Consider the following 17,596-nt stretch of genomic DNA (forward strand, 5'->3'; position numbering starts at 1 on the left):
GACAAAGCATCTGCACCTCTGTGCCCATTTCAACCCTGTCCGCATGAACAAGACATGGAAGTAACTTAGAGGAGAGCATAAAAAACGTGAGGTGAATATAAGACGGACTATCATCCCGCTTTACAGAAACAGTTCTTCTATTCACAAAAACAGATGAACCCAGAGGACACTGAGCTAAGCGAAACAACCACCCTGCAGAAAGACACATAACGCCATCTTATTCACATCTACAATTTGAAACCATCAGATCACAGCTCCACAGAGGAGAGCGCCAGCTACCAAGGCTGAAGGGAAGGGAGATGGGGCTTCTCCATCCATTCTGTGCTACTAAACAAAATATCTGAGACTGGGTAATCCAGAACGAGCAGAAATGTCTTTGTTCTCATCTGGATGCTGAGAAGTCTGGGTCTGAGGAGCCCATACCTGCAAGGAAATTCACAGGGCACACTCCCATGCCCGAGGGTGGAGAGGAGCGGCTTCCCTGTGAGGTACACCTCCCATACTACCTACATCATCCACATCACCAATACCACCCACACCACCCACACCACCTACACCACCCATATCACCCACACCACCCACACCGCCTACACCACCCACACCACCTACACCACCCATATCACCCACACCACCCACACCACCCACACCACCCACACCACCTACACCACCCATATCAACCACACCACCCACACCGCCTACACCACCCATATCACCCACACCACCCACACCACCTACACCACCCATATCACCCACACCACCCACACCACCTACACCACCCATATCACCCACACCACCCACACCGCCTACACCACCCACACCATCTACACCACCCACACCACCCACACCACCCACACCATCTACACCACCCACACCACCCACACCACCCACATCACCCACACCACCCTCACCATCACCCACACCACCTACACCACCCACACCACCCATACCACCTACATCTTCATTAACATCTTCATTAATATCTTCATATTAGCCCCACTAACCTGTCTCTGTACCCCACACTCAGGACCCAATCCCTTCTTACAGACCCAGTCTCCCAAGGCTGCTGCCCTAGGGAGTGGGTTGCTAACACAGGAGCTCTGGCAGGGACTCAGACCACAACAGAGGTTGACACTATCACAGGTAAAGTTCCAATCATACACCAATTAATCCTCGACATCCAGCACCCATGAAGGTGACCACAGCTAACCATTTGTACTGTATAGTGGATTTTGCTAAGGCAGATCTTGTGTTCTCACTGCAAAAGGGGAAAAGGGGCAAATTATTGAAGTAAGGAAGTTTAATTGTAGCCATTAGTCCATAATCTGATCCCATCATTAAGTTGTACACCTTAAATTAAAATCTACTTCAATAAGGCTGGAAAAAAGAGCTACCATTATTAACTTTTAAAAAGCGAGTAGAGAATATTTTAGGCATAGAGTGGTGGCTTGGGGGCAGCACTTGGTGCAGGCGAGAGGACTTGAGTTTGGCCCACAAGTTCCTACAACTGCAGTGGTGTGGGCTTCTGGCCCAGCTCCATTCAGTATAAGACCTTGCTTTAAAGGAATAAGGCAGAGATCAAGAGCATCCTCTTCACACCTCCCTACCTGCAGGTGCATGTGCACACCCTCGAAAAGATAGGGAGGGAGGGAGGGAGGGAGGGAGGGAGGGAGGGAGGGAGGGAGGGAGGGAGGGAGGGAGGGAGAGGGAGGGAGGGAGGGAGAGGGAGGGAGGATTCTATTGGCTATATGCTACATTGAGTATTGTTCCAGATACAGACAGCCTTAGGCTCAGCCTCACAAGGACAGGTCACCTCATTAAAGAGACAGGCTTACTAAGCCTAGGCATAAAATGTAAAATGTCATCAAAGCCATTCACTAACTTTAAGGATCCGACTAACAAAGACCTCAGTCAGAAGGCCCCTCCTCTCTGGGGTTTAAGTCTGCTGTTGCTCTGACCTCCCGGCACAGCCCTCTGAAGGCAATGTATCTACATTATTATAAAAGACTGCTTAATCTAAGCAGCTGCTGATGATTTAAAACATGATCATGGTTAAACTCAGCAGATCCATGACACAGAAAGTCTAGCTTCAAAATACGGGGCAGAAGCACCGGTGGAAGCTACCATGTGCATGAACCATGACACTCAGCTGGAAGACGGAGAGGAAGTTCTGAGGTACAAGTTCATAAACTGAACCAGATAGAAGCGCAAACGGGCTGGCCCAATTAGTGGCCAAAGCCAAGAACATCCACTGCATCCCTGAAAGGCTCTGTAGGACAGTAAAGTCCATTTCCCCATTGACTAAAAGCCGAGTTTCATGTAGTGCTCCCACAGAGAGATTTCATTATATTTAAGTTATTAATATTTATTTCATTAAGATTTTCAATTTCTTTATCCTACCATCACTAGTAATACTTTAACAAGTAGATATTAGGACACTCTCTCTACCAAAATGTGGCTGCAAAAGCCACTGGATGTGTGTGCTGCACTCCCAGTACAGAGAGGACACACAGGAGGCCGTCAGTGCTGACCGAGGACTGTCCTCAACACTGAAAACCCAGCATTCTCTCTGCCGGATCCAGAAAACTAAGTGTTTGTTTAGAAATGTCAGAGAGGAAATACAACTACTTGAAGATTTTCTGATGAGATAGTTGTTAATCATGTCACGATTTGATTATTTATCTGAAGGAATGCTGGAGTTCTTTTTCCAGAGCTGACCATTGATTTTTAATACCTGCTGATCATCATCACTGATTTATTTAATCCTGTGAGGTCGAGAGTCCCACCCCCCACTCTCCACCCCCCCCACACACACACACACATAGCATAGACCTTGAAATCAATGTTCAGAGCACTTACAACACTAAAGCCCCATAGTCCGTAGTTCTAAGAGACACAGCTCAGACCAGAACCTGGGCTGATGGCCACTGACTTTGGAAAGAACTTTGCCTACTAGTCCTTATCTCCAGGTGGAATTTTTTGCCTCATGACTTAAAAAGGAACAAATTTTGTAAAGGATTAAAAAATACATAGTGCTCAATTCCAGCTTCCCGGAGGCTTTAACTGAGAGTGCGCTGTTAGCTGACCAGCCTTGTGCCAGAACACATGCCTTACACGCATGTCACTACACACATGTCACTACAGCAGCCTGCGTGGGTGGCAGGTCCCTGCTGCTTACAGAGTCTGTTCCTGAAGTCTTAGAATTATGACACCCCACATCACTTAGGCATTGAACCCGACTCTGCACAACCTCTTGAACTGGCCTGTTTTCTTGTGGTTGCTGACATGTCACAGACTGAACATGAAATGTCCCGCAGGGGACATAGGCTACACACAGGTCCCAGTGACGGTGCCATGTAGGACTATCAGAAGTGAGGCTTGCTGGGAGATGGCTGCTTGGAGTAATCTTGCCCCAGGCTCCTTTCTCTTACTCCCTCTGCCTCCTGTCTGCACTCCCTGCCAGGTGTGTCCCCCACCAAGGCTCTCCTGCTCAAAGCAGGGCACCAGGCAAGCCTGGGCCTCGCCCTGCAAAGCCTCGAGCAACAATCCTGCCTTCCTTTCCACTGTTCTTCTCAGAGATTCATCAGTGACGCAAAGCTAACTAAATCAATGTGGAAATAAGAGTCTCCTCTCCAGTCTTCTCTCCAGGGACACACATGCTCAGATCACTCTATACAGTCTCTAAGCCACAGAGAACACGCAGGCACTTGCTACATCCAAGAGCTGTACCGAGCCGGGTTGGGGAGTGGGTAGCACAGACCTTTAATCCCAGCACTCAGGGGGCAGAGGCAAGTGGATCTGAGTTCAAGGCCAGCTTGGTCTCCAAGGTGAGTTCTAGGACAGCCAGGGCTACACAGAGAAACCCTGTCTCAAATTTAAAAAAAAAAAGAATATTAAAAATATGTATAAAAATGAATGCAGTCCATGCTATATAGGCCTGTAAGAAAGGACACATGACAGAAAGTGGGCCTGTAATGAAGGACAATTTCCAAGTAGAAAATCATCATTGGAAAAATGTTGTCTACAATTTTTATCATTTGAGTCACGAATATTAGAGTTACTGTCTGCAGGCACAGCTTTCTAAAAGCAACAATGGTCATCTAACAATTCAGAACATGTACTTTAAAATGTCACTTAATTGCTAACTATTAGCTTTAATTTCAGATTAATGACTTTCAGAAAAAGTGAGGCATTTCATTACATACGAACGTATGTATGTATGTATGTGCGTGCATGTGCGTGTGTGTAATTTTCCTTAAAAAAAAGTTCTCATCTCATACCTGCCTGAACCAGGAATATCACAAACCACCTGTGACTTGGTGGAAGAGGTTCTGAGAGAGCCAGATGGGTGTAGTGATGTGGAACTATAATCCTGAGAATCAGAGATAGAGGGCAGCCTGGGCTATAGCCAGTTCTAGGCCAGCCTGGGCTACACATCAATGCCCTGTCTTAAAACAAAATAACAAAAAATTTGGAAACCTTCAAGAGAGCAGTTAGTTGACCAGATGACCCCAGCTACTGGTTAAGAGAAAATGTACTTTCTGTGGGACAGCACTCTGGGCACTGTACCACCTCACAACGCCTCTGTCTCCTAGCTGTAAGATGAATGGCATTACTCGCCCAGGGTTGAACTCCTACTGTGGGCAAAGCTCAGTGCCAGCACTGAACGTGTGCTATTTGGTCTTTAAGTAAACAGTCACTGCTTTGCCCTTACACAGCCTCTAAGCACAAAGAGACAAGAGGATGCAACATGACACCTGCAAGCAGGCCACAGGCAGAACAGTTCAGTCAGTCAATGGAGCAGGGTGCTGGCAGCCCAGCCAGAGGAGACACCCTCCTCACCTTGAAGGAGTCAGTCTCCTCTAGCCCAGGCCTGAGGCTGAAACCCTGGGTCTAAAAGACTTCTTTGAACTGGTAAGTCATAGAGCGCCTGTCACTGGGCCTGCCATAAGGAAACAAGGGCATGACAGGGCGCACACAAGCTCTGCACGCCTGCATGGAATAAACATGAGAAGAGTATGAAGCTCATAAGCCCCAAAATGGTTCTGAAAAGCACTGCTCAGATAAAGCTTCGCACAGAGCATGGCTAGTGACAAGAGCCAATCCACCGAGTCTCACTCACCTGTGTTCCGCAGGGACAGGGGGTGGCCATACTGCAGGGTCTCTAAACGGTTCATCTCGGCAAGACACGGGGAAGTCAGGGGGCTTGTCCATCTTAAAGCTTTCTAAAGTGCTGACGATACTCTTAACCTGTTCATATTCTTCCAAGAGTTCCTGCCGTACCTGAAGAAGGGAGTGGTTATGTTAGGAGCCGTTCAGAGCTCACACGAAGTGCACATAAATTCTGACAGAGTGTAAGCTTCCTTAGTGTTAGTCAAAAGGTGCAAAATGAATCATAGAAACACTGACAAACAGCTCTTCAGAGAGGTACAGACAGCCAGAGAGCAGGGAGAAGAGGGCTGCATTGCATGCCTCTTCATGTAAGGAAAAATGCCGTTATCCACCTCAGACATTGAAATGCTATGCTAAATCTTTCAGAGGTTAATTTTCAACTCCATCTCCACAGTCACGAAGCATGAAATGCTTGTCCTGAGAGTCTGGCCACTGCCAGCCAGTGCTAAGCATCACACACAGTCCACCCTTATGTACGGCCCCTTTCACTATAGCCTCTTTTGGCTTCAACTCCTTTGAGTCCTAGATAAGGTTTAAAATGTAACTGAGTACCTATAGCGTGGAAAGTAGTGTCTTCAAACTCGGTGCTCAGTGCAAGCTAGTTCTCACAAGCAAGCAATGCCAGGGAAAGCTGGGTGTTTAAACTCCATTTTAATAATTATAGTAACTTTCAAACCAGAAAGTATGTTTAATTCCAGGGCAGAGCAGAAGTCTTCCCTGAAACAGTACTGAAAAGAACACATGAAGAAACTACAGACCAAAGGCAGACCCGAGTGAGAGCCACCTGCCAGGATATAGGACACTCAAGACGCCCTGCACAGGGGCATCCATGCCAGACCCAGTGTAAAGGACACACAGGGATATCAATGGAGATACTGCAAACACAAGCACCCAGTCTGTGAGAAGCAGGAGGAATGGGAGATTCAAGGGTTGCAGCCCGAGTTACAGCAAGTGTGGTGTTCTTACTCAAGGCAATTTGGTAAGTCTTCTGTTGGAAAATGAGCCAAATTTACCCTCAAAACTCAGTGAAGCATTAATTCCTGACTTGTAGGGAATGGAGGAGAGGAAACGGGACTTCAAAGTGCTCTCTTTGTACTTTTAAGTTTAAAGGGATCTTAAGTTACAACGATAATTGGAGGAATCATAACTCAAGTTTGCATTAACTAGACTATTATATAATCAAGTTGTACGTCAAGAAGACAGAGAAGATGTGAGTGCCTTCTATTAGATTACCAGCTCATTTGTGTTTGTAAGAAGACTTCCCAGGCAAGCGTTTATTAAATAGGTCAGAGCTACAAACAGAAATGAGAGGAGAGACAGACAACGACGAGAAACACCTAACTTCAAAATTGTCTTCGCAGATACAATTGAGCATGAACATTTGTAAAATTAAGAATACATTCAACTACAATTAAGTATCCTCAAAGACTAAAATGTATGGTGCAAACTACAGAGGCTAGTACGTAGGTACAGAGGCTAGTAAGGAGGTACAGAGACTAGTAAGGAGGTACAGAGACTAGTAAGGAGGTACAGAGGCTAGTAAGGAGGTACAGAGACTAGTAAGGAGGTACAGAGGCTAGTAAGGAGGTACAGAGGCTAGTAAGGAGGTACAGAGGCTAGTAAGGAGGTACAGAGGCTAGTAAGGAGGCACAGAGGCTAGTAAGGAGGCACAGAGACTAGTAAGGAGGCACAGAGACTAGTAAGGAGGTACAGAGGCTAGTAAGGAGGCACAGAGACTAGTAAGGAGGTACAGAGACTAGTAAGGAGGTACAGAGGCTAGTAAGGAGGTACAGAGGCTAGTAAGGAGGTACAGAGACTAGTAAGGAGGTACAGAGGCCAGTAAGGAGGTACAGAGGCTAGTAAGGAGGTACAGAGGCCAGTAAGGAGGTACAGAGGCTAGTAAGGAGGTACAGAGGCCAGTAAGGAGGTACAGAGGCTAGTAAGGAGGTACAGAGGCCAGTAAGGAGGTACAGAGGCTAGTAAGGAGGTACAGAGGCTAGTAAGGAGGTACAGAGACTAGTAAGGAGGTACAGAGGCCAGTAAGGAGGTACAGAGACTAGTAAGGAGGTACAGAGGTTAGTAAGGAGGTACAGAGGCTAGTAAGGAGGTACAGAGGCTAGTAAGGAGGTACAGAGGCTAGTAAGTAGGTACAGAGACTAGTAAGGAGGTACAGAGGCTAGTAAGGAGGTACAGAGACTAGTAAGGAGGTACAGAGGCTAGTAAGGAGGTACAGAGGCTAGTAAGTAGGCACAGAGGCTAGTAAGGAGGTACAGAGGCTAGTAAGGAGGTACAGAGGCTAGTAAGGAGGTACAGAGGCTAGTAAGGAGGTACAGAGGCTAGTAAGGAGGTACAGAGGCTAGTAAGGAGGCACAGAGGCTAGTAAGGAGGTACAGAGACTAGTAAGGAGGCACAAGGCTAGTAAGGAGGCAGAGTGTCAGAAGCACATGCAGAGTGAATCGTGAACTGGATTCAGTGTTCAGACAAATAAGAACAATGGTCAAAAGCTCCGGCTAATTTCCCAACTCTGCTTCCTCAGGTTACCAGAGCACGGCAGCCATGGCGTGTGGAACCCTGCTGGGCCGTCATCCTACCTGCTGCCACTTGGCTTTGGTGGCCGGGTCTCTCAGTGACTGGCAGTGTCTCTGGATCTGCTGTATCACTCCCTGGTAATACACCATTGACGAGTCATAATTTCCCAGAAGCGCATATTCCCGGCCTTTCTTCGCATTCTCACAAATCTCCGCCAAATTCATCTTCTTTCAGACACCTGATAAAATGATAAAAACAAGGCTCTTTTTAAAAATGTTCTTAGCACTGATTTTAAAACAATTATCAATTTTGTAACATGTGCCTTGAGAGTCTGAACAGCCTTAATAGTGAACTAAATTTCCAGTTCTGCATAGGAAATCACAGAAATCACAGAATACCCGGGGATAACATGAGAACCTCTTGCTGGTGATAGACAGCTGGTTGATTTACAAGGAGAAATGGCCATGAGTGCTTCATGCTCATTTATAACAGCCACAAACTCAGTCAGACATATTCACAAGGCTCTGTCCTCCCCAGCTTCTTTATAACATGGAAGGATTATGTGAGTATCATCAAGTATCTTTTAATTTTTTTGGTTTTTTTGAGACAGGGTTTCTCTGTGTAGCCCTGGCTGTCCTGGAACTCACTCTGTAGACCAGGCTGGCCTCGAACTCAGAAATCTGCCTGCCTCTGCTGGGAGTAAAGGTGTGCGCCACCATGCCTGGCTATCATCAAGTATCTTAATGTTTGCTGTTTTCACTGAAACTGTTGGACCCCAGGAGTAAAGAGTGGGACTTCAGGTCTTACTTCAGAGGCAGCCTTTGGACATCCGTCACCATTTTGATGCCCTGACTGCACCACACAGCAAACCTAAGAGAAATGCATCCACTGAACTGAGAGATTTCCACATCTAAACTTGCCCTTCTCCTCCAACACGTATTGATTTTGTATAGGGAAAAGACAGTCAGATAACTTTCATGGGTGTCTCTCTCCTTCCTACCTGATAATGTCCCAACTGATCCATCCATCTGATGCTAGGAATGTGCTTGAGCCTCTGGCTTTTAGGCCAGTCCTTCAGCTCAGCAATTCTGGCTTTTCTCTAGACTTCCCTAAGGTCTCCCAGGATCACCCAAGGCTTCTCAACAAAGAAGCTTTCCTCCCAAGACCATAAGCGTAGAGAGTCCTGAAATGCGGAGGAGGGGAGAGAACCCAGGAAGAGTGCTAGTCACCCTAACTACCTTCTGGAACAAGCCAGTTAAACGTCTAATAAAGGAAATAGAAGTACTTCCCCTTGCCTTCCTAGACAATTATTTTGGCTTGGATAGTTTGACTCTCCCAAAGTAGAATCAGCATGCTCTGGGCCCACATGAGAGACCCTGCCTCACTTTAGAAGGTGGACCAAGGGAGGAGAACCCTGCTGGCACCCTTTCACCACCTATGCTCTGTTCACACCCATGCCAGTGCACATATACACACACAGAGACCCACAAACACTCATACACTCATGTATTCATACCACATACATACATTTAACAAATATTGAAGAAGCTGCACCTAAGAGATCAGTAAATTACATCTCTGGGTCTATCCCGGAGAATGTTCCCAGGGAAAACCACCCTTGGGAAGAAGGTCTGCCCAGAATATGGGTGGCAGCATCTCACTTGTTCTCTTGCTATCCTGGGTACCACAGCCCTGCCCTGCATGCCCTTCTGCCCTAAAGCACTAACTACCTTATGAAGGACCGAAAGCACAAAACCAGCCTGCCATCGCCTGAAGCCCAAAGCCATGGGAGGCGAAACGGACCCTTCTTCTGTTAGGCAATACTCTTAACTCTTGCTTAACCTCAACAAAGTTCTCCGTGAGCTACATTCTTCTAAGGTTGCTGGCTGCTGATATGTGCAGGAATACCATAATGTAGGGGAAATTTTTTTGATAGAACTCAAGGGCTGGCATCCTCTCTGTAAGGGTTCAGACAAGGATTCAAGTTCTAAGGACTAACAAGCAAAATAGAGGATACAGTGTAAACACTTAGTATAATAAGATAAAACTGCCCAGCATGGTGGCGCACGCCTTTCATCCCAGAACTTGGGAAGCAGCAGCAGGAGGATCTCTGTGGATTCAAGGCCAGCCTGGGCTACTGAGCTAGTTCTAAGCCAGCCAAGGCTACACAAAGAAACCCTGTCTCGACAAACCACAAATATTTATAACAACAATAATAGTAATAACAATTTTCCATATTACATGATAAAATAAAAAAGACACAGCAGTAACTGTGTAAAGCAAGTCTCCTCATGAAAAGCATCGACTCTCTTCAAGGCTTAGGACTGAGCTGGTGTTCCCTGCTGTCGATCACAAGCACGATGTCATTAGAGCCGGTGTGTAATGACACCGGATGTATTTCATCTGTGCAGTCTTCTCTTAAGTGACTCGGGGTGAGCCGGTTCAGCCCTCCCACATACTGCTACTAAACTGCAGCCACAGCACACTCACTGTTCAGAGAGTATCTGAACAATGCATTCTGCAGATTATTCAAGACCAGTTAAAAACCGGGCTGAAAGGAACTTCAGCAACAGTAGGTGGATATTTAACGTGGAAATGTGCATCAAAGTCTGGAAAACGACACTGAAAGCAGCCTCGGCTCAGAGGAGTACTGACGGCCATGCCGGGGAGGAAAAGACACATCACTTGTCATTTGTTTTACTTTCTGACCATACGGAAAGCTGAACAACCCTGATGTTGTGTGTGTCAAAACACTAACTGGCACTGCAATCATTTTACGGCGGTATTTTGATATAAGCACCTGTTCTGTCTTGGAATGGGTAAGGTGGATTCATTAAGAAATATCGTTGCGTTTATAGCAAAAGCTGATGGCTAAAGCCACTTAGTGTTCGGTAAGAGTGGCTGAGGGCAATTCCTCATAGTCTGATGACTTCCCGCCTCTACCCTACGCTCACAACCTAGCCATTGCTAAGCCATCAGGCAGCTGTGTGGCTAAGGCAAGGGAGGGCGTTGTTGTTACTCTCTGACACTGAGCTGTGTCAACACAGACAACAGCTAATTCCACCAGGGCCAATACTAACCCTGCATGGACCCTGACCTCGGGACAGATATACACACTATTTGAATTAACGTCAGAGAACTACAAGTTTCATCTAGACCCCATTCTCATAGCACCATGCCCACGTCCACCTGAGCCCACTCCATTCTATGCTAATGTTTACAACCATCGTTCTAATGTAGATACAACTTCTCAGACTTAAGTACGGAACTGGTGTTTCGGTGCCTTGAAAACACTGTGCATGTGTCCTCGCTACCCTCAGCACACAACTGTTTGTTAAAACTCTCTTTTTCAGTAACTTCAGTCTCAGCATTGACTTCTCAAGTAAACAACTGAACAGTATTGCTAACAGCTGCCATCTCGAGAGCCAAGGAAAACCACTCAAAATCATTTGCTTTGGTTTTTAATTGATTAATGGTGCCCTCAACGCTTTGAGCCACTGTTCGTGCCAAAAGGCTAATAATTTTAAACAAATTTATTTTCTCCAGACACAATTCTGCGCCTGCTGCAATCCAGCTTCCCGCTGGTCAATCATTTCCTTGCTTGGCTAAGAAACGAGCCATTCGGAAACTGACCGCATTTCCATCTTTTAGTTCTGTGAACAGAATCTCCTCCAGGACGATGGCCCGCTGAAGTCTGTCCAGTTCTTCTGGCATTTGCTTTCTTATCCACCTTGGGTATGTGATGTTGGGTGCTTCCTCTGCTGACAGAGGTGTGTACGGGCTCTTCAGCACAGACCTGTGTACTGCGTGAGCACACTGCCTTCATCCTCTGACTCACTCTGCGCCCTAGTTAAAATTCCTAATGCATTTCTCCACCTTTTCTTGTTTTGACATGAGTATGCACTGATAACAGTAATAATGTAGGTGTCATGTATGGCACTGAGACTCGGGTGACAGTGTTATCAAGCACTTCGTAAAGCCTGTGCAAATGTCACTCCATCTCTTGACACACCTACCAGTCCAGAGAAAGGCAGCTACAAGCAAGTACATAGACAACTGGGCGTGGCTGCATCCCAACACAACTCATGTGCAGTCACCAAAGTCAGAATCTCCTTTCGTTTTTATCAGTTATCAAATACCTTTTTTCTTCAACTATTAGAAGAAAGCAGATCATCCCTTGGCCATGGGTCATTCAGGAATAGCCTGCTGGGTCGCAGTTTGTGGGTGCCTGCTTGAACCTCCCGTTTGAGGGCCGGAGGGATTATACCCCAAAGAGGCAGAAAGGAAAAACATAATTGTAGCCAGACTTTGGCTATTTTGTAGGTTTTTCTTTCTTCCACCCTTCTCCACGCCCTTTCTTCTATCCTTTTACCACCCTAACACTGGATAGGTAAGAAAAAAGAATAGAGGGGGGAAGGGGGCAATGCTATCATTAGACTACTTCCTGGTGATGAGGGGCGTTGAGTTCCTTGAGGCAAGTTTGATCTTCGACATCAGGACATCTATGGTCATCTTGTTCCTTCCTTTCTCACGACTACTTAACATACTGCAACCAACTAACAAGCAACAACAACCCTGCCTCTCAGGGCCCTGGCATTTATATGCCCTCTGTCATAGTTATGGTGTCGTTGCTGTGAAGAGACACCATGACCATGGCAACTCTTATAAGGACAACATTTCATTGGGGCAGGCTTACAGGTTCAGAGGTTCAGTCCATTGTCATCATGATGGGAAGCATGGCAGTGTCCAGGCTGGCATGGTGCAGGAGGAACTGAGAGTTCTACATCTTGTTCTGAAGGCAACCAGAGACTGTTTCATGGGCAACTAGGAAGAAGGGCTCTTCTGCTCTGGGTGGAGCCTAAACATAGGACCTTGATGCCTGCCTACACAGTGACAGGCTTCCTCTAACAAGGCCACTCCCACTCCAACAAGGCCACACCTCCTAACAGTGCCTTTTCCCGTGGGACAAGTTTATTCAAACCACCACAGCCTCTGAAGATTATCCAGAATTCCAAGTGTCACACATTTGCAAAACTCATAGAAGTCGCCCTGCTTCTACCTTCTGGATACTGGACTAAATGTGTGTACCACCATCCTTGACCTCACCCTGGTTTTGGAGACAAGGTCTCTCAATGTCCTTATGCTTGCCAAGTAGGCTAGGCTAGCTGACCACCAGGCCCCCAAGGGATTTCTGTTTTCACCTCCCCAGAGCTAGGATGACAAGCATATGCCAGTATACCCAGCATTTGGGAGGGTGGGGGGAGAAATGGGAATTGAACCCCTGGTCTTCAGGCTTCCATACCCAGCACTATTCCAACTGAACTCTCTCTCCAGCTCCTGCATAGGTTTTGAACCTCTTCTGAAACGTCAGGATGTAACTGAAGGAGAGAATTCTAAGTGGCATCTCGAAATCACACAGAACCCAGTCCTCCCAATGTCTGTGGTAACTTTGTGATAGAATGTCTGTGGTAACTCTGTAGTAATGGAAGTGGTGAGAAGAGGTGCAGGAATGGCTGCTGACGTCTCTGCCTGTGACTCCAGAGATACAGAATGAGACATCACATCAATGGATTAAGACCAGAAGAGATCCAGGCCCTGTCCAAGGAGGAACTCCAAGGACAGATGCCTGTCACCTGAGGGGACTTGGAGTTGGCTCTTAAGAAAATCGCCAAGTCTGTCTCAGCAGCAGACCTGGAGAAGCACGAAAAGTGGATGGTTGAGTTTGGGTCTGCGTGATTGGTCAGCTCTTCCATCTCTGGGAGTTTTCTTTATGAAATATAAAGACATTCCTGAAATTATAAAACCATCTAGAGGTACAGAGAACTATAGTTGAGAAGCAAGGTATGCTCGTACAGTCTGCTGGCTTCAGGCTACCAAACCTCATACGTGTGGTACAGAGTAAGCAAGCCAGTGGCTGGGGTCGAAGGGCCTCACCAGGACTACTTCCTACTGATTAGGGGTGTCAAGTTTCTTGGGGCAAGTTCCATCTTTGCCATCAGGATATCTAATTTCTTGTTGTTGTTTCTTCTTTACGTAGGAACAATTACTTAACAAGTGGTGATCAAGAACCAACCCCACCTCTTGGAGTCTTAGCATTTATATGCCCTCTGAAAAGTCCCCAGAATTCCAAACATCACACAGTCACGGAAACTATCTGGCTGTTGGCAAAAATCACATCCCTTGTACAGCATGAGGCAAATCGCAGTCAACCGCTGTGGACAATCTGAAGCAGCCCAATATCCCAAACCTGGGATTAAAACAAAAACAATTTTTATATTTCTATGTAAATTCCATGTTTAAAAAAAACACCAAAATTCTCACTACACATAATAAAAAGAGGAAATCATCCTGAGCCATGCTTAATATCAGCATCCTGAGACAGACAGGTGAGCTCCAGGACAGCCTGGTTTACACAGTGAGTTCTAGCTAGCCAAAACTACACAGTGAAGCCTGGTCTCTAAAACAAAGAAAAATGTGCATAAATCAATCAGGTATTTTTAAAAAATAGAAACAGAATACAGAACACTTCAGTGTAGTCAAAAGGAGATTGTTCAGAAAGTTCAATAAAATACATTTCTAGTAAAGTTGGCTAGAGGAGAAAGTCAGAAATGAAGGAGAGCTAGCAACAGAAACTTCCAAGGGAGTGAAAGACCAAACAAAGCTTAATGAAATAGACAAGTGTGTGAGATCGCAGCACATCAAAACCCACTAAGAAATCTCATCAGTCAATAAAACCAAGTTCGTTATTTATGACCTCCCCAAAATACTCCAGACCCATCAGCTTCGTGTGTGCGTTCTAGGAAGTGCTTGGGGAAAAAAGAAACAAATGCTAAAGACACTCTCCAGAAAAAGGCAAAAATTAACTAGCCATTGAAAGTTTAACTAGTCTTCAAAGAACCAAAATATGTGTGGGCAACATTTAGGTAGTAAGTGAAGAGTGGAGCCGGAAGGGGGCATTAATTACTCCATGACATTCAACCTCAATAGCTAACATGCAACATATATATATGTATATGTATTCAGACATCACCAAATAACAGTAATATCCTTCATCAGCTTTCACACTTGTCCTTTTAAATATTACTGTCCTCTGAACACACGCTAATGAATGGATTTTATATGCCAAAAGCTCTGAGGTACTTGAAAAATAAGCAGAAATACCTAGAGATTCACAGGGAAAGGCAAAGGCCTTTTAGTGAAGGCTTTGTCGGGTCTCGCATCGACCTTGCGCCATACATACGGTTCTGCACCAAGAGGCAGCACCCTAGGAGGCCCAGGCCCCGCGCGGTGGCGATGGAGCGGGGCCGCGAGTGCAGAGGCTGCGGGGCTGGAGCGCAGCAATGAGGCTCACCTGCGCTACCCCCGCCCGACGCACAGCGCCCAATCCAGCGACCACCCCGGAGCCCCCTGCAGACAAAGAGTCACTTTAACACCATCTGAGTAGCTCCCAATTTATCAGTCTGTCGCCGCGCTCCGGACCGCTGGGCTTTGTAGTTCTCGGCCCGAATCACCCAGCCAAGGCGGCGAGCCTGATGAGCCACCGAACTACAAGACCCATGATACCCTGCGACTGGTGCTACATTCTGCGTGGCTCTCCCGCTTCTCCTCCGGGGGAGCGGCCTGTTGCCGGCGGCCGAGGTCTTGCGGACTGGGGCTGCCCGCCTGGGCTCCGCAACCCGGCTCTCCCTGTCAAGCCCGGCCCCTCGGGCTCACCACTTAGATCCTGCAGGTCAGGGCTGTCAAGGAACGGGGAGGGGCGAGGCGGGGCGCCGTTAGCCGCCGCCCGCCCGGAGTCCGTTAGTTCGCGGCCGGCGCGAAGAGGCGGTGGCTCACGGTTGCCATGGCAGCTGCGGCAGTGCTGCGGAGAGGGCGTGGGGCTGAGTCAGCGTTGGGAAAGGGGGCAGTAGGGAAGGATGCTCAGAGGCGAGTGTGGCGAACACGGAGCCCTCACCCCACAGGATGAGGAACCCGAGACCCTAGGTGGGGCGTGCTGCACCGGCCGGCATCGGGGCGGGACGTGTGCAGCGACAGAGAGCGGCTTCTAAGGAGGCGACCTTGCTGAGCCAGCTCTGTGGATTGGAGGCTGCTCGCAGCCCCCTCCCGCCATCCTCCAGGGAGTGGAGTGAGAACGAGCCATTGCTTAGATAGCGTGTGCACACAGCCTACAGGAGGATTCTGGACTCTGGAACTCGTAAATGGCACTGCTCCCCACCTATTGAATTCGAAGCTATAATGGGTCTTATGCAGAGGTTTGTGCACTCTTCAGTGTACTATGGGCCTGGATTAACAACCTGGCCTTCTAACACAGCTCCTTGGCTAACTGGTTGGTAGCCGATGACCCGAGGCACCTTACCTACCTGCTCTGAACGTTTTAGTCTGCAAAATGGAACTATCTCTGTTCCTGAGAGAAACTTTTATGATAAAACAGAATAAAAGTCTGGCACCTCACACGGTAGCTTTCAGATACTAGTTAATCCAATCGTGATAAAAGTCAAAATATAAGCCGGGCGTGGTGGCGCATGCCTTTAATCCCAGCACTCGGGAGGCAGAGGCAGGTGGATCTCTGAGTTCGAGGCCAGCCTGGTCTACAAAGTGAGTTCCAGGACAGCCAGGGCTATACAGAGAAACCCTGTCTCGAAAAACCAAAAAAAAAAAAAAAAAAAAAAAAAAAAAAAGGTCAAAATATTTGACTAGCAGTTGAAGGTGGATTGGCCGATGGGGAAATTGTCCTGTACCGATTAAAAAGTGCTATATCGCCGGACAGGGGTGGCTCACACCTTTCATCCCAGCACTTGGGAGGCAGAGGCAGGCGGATTTCTGAGTTCGAGGCCAGCCTGGTCTACAGAGTGAGTTCCAGGACAGCCAGGGCTACACAGAGAAACCCTGTCTCAGGGGAAAAAAAAAAAAAGTGCTATATTTCGCTAAAGGTTTAGGTCAGGGAAGTGTCTGTAGCTGTCAGAACTCATGGAATAGAACAGTTATGATTTGTACATTTTGTTGTGTGTAAATATACTTCAAAAGTAGTGTGATGCCTTAGGAAATTAAATTAGGGAAGGTGGGCACTGTGTCAGTGCCTTTATTCCTGGCAGTTGGGAGGCAGCAGCCAGACTGGTCTACAAATTGAGTCCCAAGACAGCCAGTTCTTGTTATACAAAGAAACCCTGTTTTGAAAACAAAACAAAAGAAACAAAAGAACTAAATTAGGACTGTGTAACTTATTTGTTAGAGCGCTTACCTGGCATGCATAAAGCCATGGGTTTGATCCCCTATACCACATACAGGGTACACCCAGGTAGATTGGCTGCACAGCTCTGCAACCCAGCATTCAGGAGAATGAAAGCACAAGGATTAAATGTTCAGAACCAACCTCAGCTACCTAAAGAATTAAAGGCCAGCTTGGGATGTGCGAGAGACCAAGGAAGAAAAGAACAGATAAATCATGATGGGGCAGGGGTAGTGGCTCACACCTGTAATCTCAGAACCTGGGAGGTTCAGTAAGGCGGGACACTTACCTCTAATTGGGGGTCAACCTGGGCTACAAGGTGAGACTGTCTCAAAAGGTGGGGCAGAGAAAAAAAAGTTGAAAAAGCAAGCTATTTCATTGTCAGAGTCTCCCCATCACAGAGATCTCCTTCCAATTGGTTCGAGCCTTCTGCTCACCTCTGTGGGGAGGCCTAGTCCTCTCTAAGCCTGTACTGTCCATGGGGGACACAGCCTCAGGGTCACTTCTAGCTCAGAGTCCTTTTTCTGAGCACTCAAGACTTCCTCATATCTTACCTGCAACTCTGCTTCTTCCCCCGCCCCGCCCCCCTCTGAATTCCACACCCTTTTCTTTGCTTGTTTGCAAAGCACACCTTTTTCTGAAGGTCTGAAAGTCTGGAGTAGGCTCACACCCGCC

The 17,596-nt window shown here is 47.1% G+C and overlaps 1 protein-coding gene and 1 long non-coding RNA gene across 5 annotated transcripts in view; one reads left to right on the plus strand and one right to left on the minus strand.

The window, feature by feature from the left end:
* Nucleotides 1-15,692, minus strand: part of Katnal1 (katanin p60 subunit A-like 1) — a 57,585-nt gene extending 41,893 nt beyond the window's left edge. The window contains exons 1-3 of one of the 4 annotated variants that reach the window (XR_868674.3): nt 15,050-15,212; nt 7,761-7,936; nt 5,120-5,280 (exon numbers count right to left, since the gene is read on the minus strand). Coding sequence is in view for 3 of the 4 variants with exons in the window: in XM_006504829.4 (XP_006504892.1) it covers nt 5,120-5,280; nt 7,761-7,922 (323 nt within the window). In the remaining variant the exon portion in view is untranslated. The other 3 variants (XM_006504829.4, XM_006504828.4, NM_153572.2) reach the window with 3 other exon arrangements.
* Nucleotides 15,336-16,146, plus strand: Gm36446. Its single transcript, XR_377236.1, has 2 exons — nt 15,336-15,427; nt 15,657-16,146. It is a non-coding gene; the product is annotated as a predicted gene, 36446 (long non-coding RNA).
* Nucleotides 16,147-17,596: the final 1,450 nt, after the last annotated feature.

This window comes from Mus musculus, chromosome 5 (genome assembly GCF_000001635.26).
Source record: "Mus musculus strain C57BL/6J chromosome 5, GRCm38.p6 C57BL/6J".
NCBI classification, from domain to species: Eukaryota; Metazoa; Chordata; class Mammalia; order Rodentia; family Muridae; genus Mus; species Mus musculus.